A 6,000-nucleotide genomic window follows, 5' to 3' on the forward strand; every position below is an offset into this window, starting at 1 on the left:
ACTACTGGAAAAATTTGCATGCTGAATCCTGTTCTTACTGCTGAAATCCAGACAATTTAAAAGAATACCTGGAACGACCTCTAAGTAACTTCCACATCACTCAGCACTGGAGAAAGGGGACCAAGCATTAGTGGAGTAAGGGAGAAATGGGCTCTCAGAGAGACTTTGCAGACCACAAGGCACCTAGGCAGCCACTGACCATTGTTCTCCAATCTTCTAAAGTCCTAGAGAAAGAAAGCAAAGGCAAGTGCCCAGTATGTAGCTTTTAAAAACTTAAAAACTACTAGCGTCAAAGACTAAACCAATTACTGATTGGTTGGAATGTACAATAAGGCTGATCTTTAAGCCAATCAGAGTTCTGGTTGTTGGGAATTAACTAGACACTAGAGCAACTGCCACTCACTTGGCCCAACATTTTATTAAAATCGCTCAACTGACCTGGCTTCAGTTAATACATGAATCTGAATTAAACCAGCAAGGAACAGAGAGACCCTTTCTTTGTGCTCTACCTTTGCTCCAGTAAAGACTATTTAACAGTTTTGCCACTTGTTAATACCAGGGTTCAATTCAAGCAATTATTTGCTGGTATTCAGGATTCTGTATTCCTAGCTTTATCCCTTCCTTAACCGTGACTTATTTGTCCCACTTCTTTATCTCTGACCCCACACTTAAAGCATACCAAAATGAAAGTGAAGGCTGAAAGCAGTGTTTCTCACTGATTTGGGCTCCGGGTCAAAGATAAATTCCCATTCAGTTTGCAGGCTTTGTCTAGCTGCCTGCCTTGGAACTTCAAGAGAAAGTTTAGGGGGACACAAACCCAAGAATTTGAAACAGAGTGGGGAAGAAGGGGGAAAAGTAACCCCACAAGCTCTGCAGTTAAGGCCACAAACTCCAAAACACCCCAAGAAGCTGCAGTTAATAGCAACTACAGCAGCCCCCGGGATATGGATTCAGGGTTCAGTGCTTCCCACCGGCAATATTCATAGAAAAATAAAAGGCAAAATCCCAAAAGAGTTTACAATACCTAGGTACTAAGAAAGGGCCTACTAATAATTGTTCCTGCTCTCCTCCACCAGGAAAACAGACACTGAGAAGTTAAGATTATCAGCCCAAGGAATCAGGTAAGGATGCCCTTGGCTCCTAAGTCGATGGCTCCCATTGGTTCTTTTGGACCTCACTGCCCCGTCAGGCCAGATATATGCTGAGACACACAAGTACTTCCTCTATTGATTAGCAACTTGAAATCCTTCTATTTTACCATAATAAAGACCACCTACGGAGACCAAACTACTCCCCAGTCCAGGAAATATGACCAGAGAGCCTTCACTCAAGACAGGCATTCATGTGTTAGGTAAAACAATCAGCAACTTCCCAGGAAAATGTAAGTTCTTCAATTAGCTGAAATGTAAAACCTCTGAAATTTAGTCCTCTGGCTCCCCAAGCAGCTTTATCTATTCTGGTGGGCAGAGAGAAATAATAATCTTCATGTCCAGAACCCTGATCTATTTTGGAGTGCCAACTAACACATCTTTTATTTTAGCTTCTCAGCTGCTATGAGGGAAAAAGAACTTTATCCAGAGTGACAGGCAAAAAAACTGGAGTCCACTTCTTTTTCTGTAGAGACTCTAATGCGAAGGAAATAAAACATGTAGCCATTTAAAATGCTACAACCACGAGGTCCAACTTCCTGAAAGTTCCTCTCACTGTGCACCCCCCGCCGCCGTGGGACTGTGACAATTCAGGAGCAGCAGCAGTAGGATGCCCTTGGGCCACGATGCAAAGAAGGACTCCTTGCTGGACTTTACAAAAACAACCCGAGACCCATCAACTCCTGTGTCCCCAAGTGAACTAGGAGTAGGACTGTAACAAGAGACACGAACTTGGCCTAATAACTAACCAAGTCAGATAGTAAAGGGCATTTGTAAGAGATGTGCCTATCCCTGCCCTCTGCTGTGGCTACACAGGAGGATTCCAGGATATGTGAAAAATGTAAAACAATATTCCTCCAAAACGTCTAAGTCACCTCTCCATTTTCAGCCTTGAAAAGCTACACATAAACAAGGCTTTTTCTTACTAACAGAGCCCAGTATTGACCCTCCTAAGGATGCCTTATATGGCAGAAAGTCAAATGGTGATATTTTTATTTCACTGTTATTTTCCTTTTGATTTTTTCACATAAGTGGTATACAATAAACATTTACATTTTACTATGTCTAAAAAAGATCTATGTAAGTATACTTTACATATAAGTCTATTTCATAAGAATGCGTTTTTCAGTTATAGTTTTTTTTCTTAGTGGCAGAGAAAACAATCATGCATTTTACAACCAATGACATCTTAAAACTCCATGAAATAAGGCAGTTAACATCAGTCCACACCCTCCCTTGTTCTGTTTACTGCTACCAAATACCATACGTTTTTTTGTGACTGATGTGGTCACATTACGGCATCACCTGTTTTATGTTTTTTATGATAGAATATCATAAAAGAGCTGATTATTTTTTAATGAAAAAAATTTGCTTTACATAGGAACTTTGAAGGGAAACTCAAATTAAGGACAGTGCCTATGTCAGAGATTTATACTAAGTAGGCTGAGTTTATTTTAAATTACATATAGCCCAACTCCCTATTTATAGCACAAAGAACCACTGAACTCCTTCTAAACACAAGTAAATCCCTACAATTAATTTAAGTTCTGCCTGTATCGGTGGGAGTTTTGCGGCCTGTTTTGCAGTTCCTTAATGATGCTGATGATTAATTCTAAACACCTGGAAAGAAGTGGTTTGTGAAACCCCAAAACCAGGAACAGACAGAGACTAAGCTCTGGTTTCCTGCCTTCTCTGATATCCCAGGGACCTACTACACTTTGTCAAGGCTCTCAGCTCCTGCTCGCAACAGGTCAGGAACCTGGGACACTGGCCGTAGTAACTACACTTAAGCTTGATAACTATTCATTCTGCCTCCCTGAGTACCTCTGATGTTTCAAACCTAGATAGTTAAAAAAGGTAAAAATTCTCAGAATCCTGATTTCAGATCTCATGAACTAATCACCACCTCGAATCCTCCAGACTGAAACCATAACGGACTTGGTATAAAGACATGAAATATGTGGGAAGGAGACTGAGAGAATTGTAGTCAGTTAACCTGCGGTTGACGAGGACAGGGCTCCAAACTTCCAGAAGCTTTTCGTTAATTCTGCTCCAGAATTAGGACAAGTATGACTACCCACAACTGTGTTCCAACCCCACTTCCAATAACCTGCCTTAGCTGTAGCCAAAATCCAGAGCTTTCTCGAAAACCACTCACTCTGCAGCTCCCGTGCCGAGTCCGGACTGGCAATCTCGAGCCACTGCGGCTGCCCAGCAGAGCCAACAGCGCCCAAGCAGCTGCCCTCCTCCTTGCTGCTTAATTTAAGAAACAGCCCTGAAAGAATGAGGACCTTAGAAAGGGTGGACGTGTAGAGCACAAGACAAAACCCCTCACCCTTCTTTCTCTATCACCTTAGACTTCTGGGGTAACCGAGGGACCACCAGGTCAATAATGGAGACACACAATACCTCGGGCCCAGACTAGCGCTCGCTGGGGTATAATTACTGAGGAAAGGGAGTGAAGACAGCAAGAGCTTCGGAGACGCAAAGGGCTGAGACACACAGAAGTTAACAAGAGAAGGAAGGAGTCGGGGGCGATGTAAGAAGGCGTCATCACAGCCGCGCCGCCCCCCCTCCCGCAAAAGACCTCCGATACCCCCTTAGAGACCCGGCCTCTACAATGAGGACAACCTTCCTCTCTGCTGGGCAACAACGCCATGCCTCAGCTCCTCAGCCAGGCGGAAGCAGGAGAGAAGGGCAAACCTCGGAGAGCGCCCCTTCAGGGGGTCCATCCGGACTCGTTCTCAGATGGGGGAGGGGGGATTCTCGGAGGGCGGAGCATTGCCTCTGTAGGGCCTGCACCACGGCAAGGACGGGGTTCCCGGAGCCTTGGAGCTGAAGCTCGCCCCTTCCCCTACCCAGCCACCCGCTTACCTCTTCGCTTCCTCGCCGTCTAGCAGCTCTGGCTCGGTCGCCGCCATTACCACATCGCACTCCGCGGCAGCCGCCATCTTACCGCCGGGACCAGAGAGCCGGGTGGGAGGTCGGCGGTGAAGAGCACTTCCGGTCGGAGCATCGAGCAGCTCGGCGGCGCTGCGCCCAGAGGGGCTCCCTCGAGCCCGTCTACCAGCGAGAGGCTCTGATTGGGGCCAGAGCGGCCTCCCGCCCCCGGAGGTCCAGGGTGGTCTCCTCGCCGGAGCGGGGGCCCAAGGACGGTTTTTGTGCGTAGGGGGCGCCACTTTACCCGTGGGTCGGAAGGGGGATACAGGAGGGTGTCGGCTCTCTAGGCTTTGGCTTTCCTCAGTATTCTGAGAGCCTCGTTGCCACAACAACTTCCAATCCTAGAGAGTCTCCTGTGAGGCTCAGGGAATCCGAGTAGGGTAGGGACGCGGTGACCTTGTACCCTGGAGAGAAAATGCCCCCCACTACCACCTTCCCGACCTTGGAGTATGTCCACAGCTTCCTCCCGCGAAAGGCAAGAAGAGACACTCTGAATCCAGTTTCCCCAGCGTTCATCGGCCAAGTATGGAAGCCCTGACCAACCAAGCCAGGGGAACGCAGGGCGTCTTCACACCGCGCCTTTCATCCCCTCTGGATCTCCAAGCACCAACTGGTTCATCACCCTAATGACGCTGACCTTTTTAGGAGGCTGCTTTCATGTCAGCCGCCTGGGAATGCCATCTCAGCATTAAGCCTAGGGAGGGTGGCACAGGGCCCCAGACCCTGCCCTGGAGTTTATAAGGTAGCTCGCGGGGTGAGTTCCCTGCTCTATAGTGTCCTTAGTGCTCCCAACCCTCATATAAACTCTGTGCTCAGCACGCTTGTCTTGCCGATTGCAGTGTGGATTGGGAACTCAGGGCAAGGACACAGCCCTTCTTAGTTCTTCCCTTCACCCAAACCAATAATTTTTGTGGACTTGAATTAAATTGGGGTTTCCTGAGGTTAAACTGGGGGAGTTTGAGGTTAAAATTTTAAAGGGTACTAAAATAAGAATGGGTCAGAGGAATTTTAAAAGGATTTACCCCGCCCCCCAGACCCCTGACGCCCTCGCTTGCTTCTCCAGTAAAACAGTCTGTGCCGGGCTTCCCTGGTGGCGCAGTGCTTGAGAGTCCGCCTGCCGATGCAGGAGACGCGGGTTCGTGCCCCGTTTCGGGAGGATCCCACATGCCGCGGAGCGGCTGGGCCCGTGAGCCATGGCCGCTGAGCCTGCGCGTCCGGAGCCTGTGCTCCGCAAATGGGAGAGGCCACAACAGTGAGAGGCCCGCATAACGCAAGAAAAAAAAAAACAAAAAAACAAAAAAACCAGTCTGTGCCATTGTCCATAGGCCGCTTGCATGGTTCTTCCTATCACAGTGCTGAGGGAGCTGAAATCACACCTGGCACTGGCGAGCGGAAGATGGGAGAGGCTCAGGGGTTTGGAAGAGAGAAGTCATTCAGCCAGCCAGTCATTCAACAGCCCTCTCCAAAGTACCTACTTTGTGCTGGGTTGGGAAAGCGCAGACTCAGACCATCTAACCTGCTTGCCAATGGCTCATGGTCTACAGTCTAATGCAGGAGGCCCATCTGTCTTTAACCATCTTCCTCCTTTGTGTTCTCGGCATCTAAAACTCCCAAGTTATCACCAAGTCTTGTTGATTCTCTTACCAAATGTCTCCCAAATCTATCTCCTTTCCATCCCAATTCAGATTCTCATCATTTTTTGGAAAACTTGGAATACTACCATAGTCTAACTAACCCCAAGTCTCACCTCTCTCCAACCTTCACTCTTTTACCAGAGTGATCCACTTAAAAGCAAAAACTGATCATGTCACTTCGCTGGCCTAAGTCCTATCAATGGCTTTCCACTGCTGTTAGGATACAGTTTGAACTCTTAGGCCAGCACACAGGCCTTTGATTATTTGGCTCCTTTCTA

General features: G+C 47.7%; 1 protein-coding gene across 3 annotated transcripts in view; it reads right to left on the bottom strand.

Annotated features, from left to right (window-relative positions):
- The window catches only part of DNAJC7 (DnaJ heat shock protein family (Hsp40) member C7), a 28,162-nt gene extending 23,637 nt beyond the window's left edge, over positions 1–4,525 (bottom strand). Inside the window, exon 1 of one of the 3 annotated variants that reach the window (XM_007447159.1) lies at positions 4,023–4,525. In XM_007447159.1, coding sequence (XP_007447221.1) covers positions 4,023–4,099 — 77 coding nt within the window. In that variant the 5' untranslated portion in view covers positions 4,100–4,525. The remainder of the gene's footprint in view (positions 1–4,022) is intronic. The other 2 variants (XM_007447161.1, XM_007447160.1) reach the window with 2 other exon arrangements.
- Between the last annotated feature and the right edge of the window lie 1,475 nt (positions 4,526–6,000).

This window comes from Lipotes vexillifer, unplaced genomic scaffold (assembly GCF_000442215.2).
Source record: "Lipotes vexillifer unplaced genomic scaffold, Lipotes_vexillifer_v1.1 scaffold541, whole genome shotgun sequence".
In the NCBI taxonomy this organism is placed as follows: Eukaryota; Metazoa; Chordata; class Mammalia; order Artiodactyla; family Lipotidae; genus Lipotes; species Lipotes vexillifer.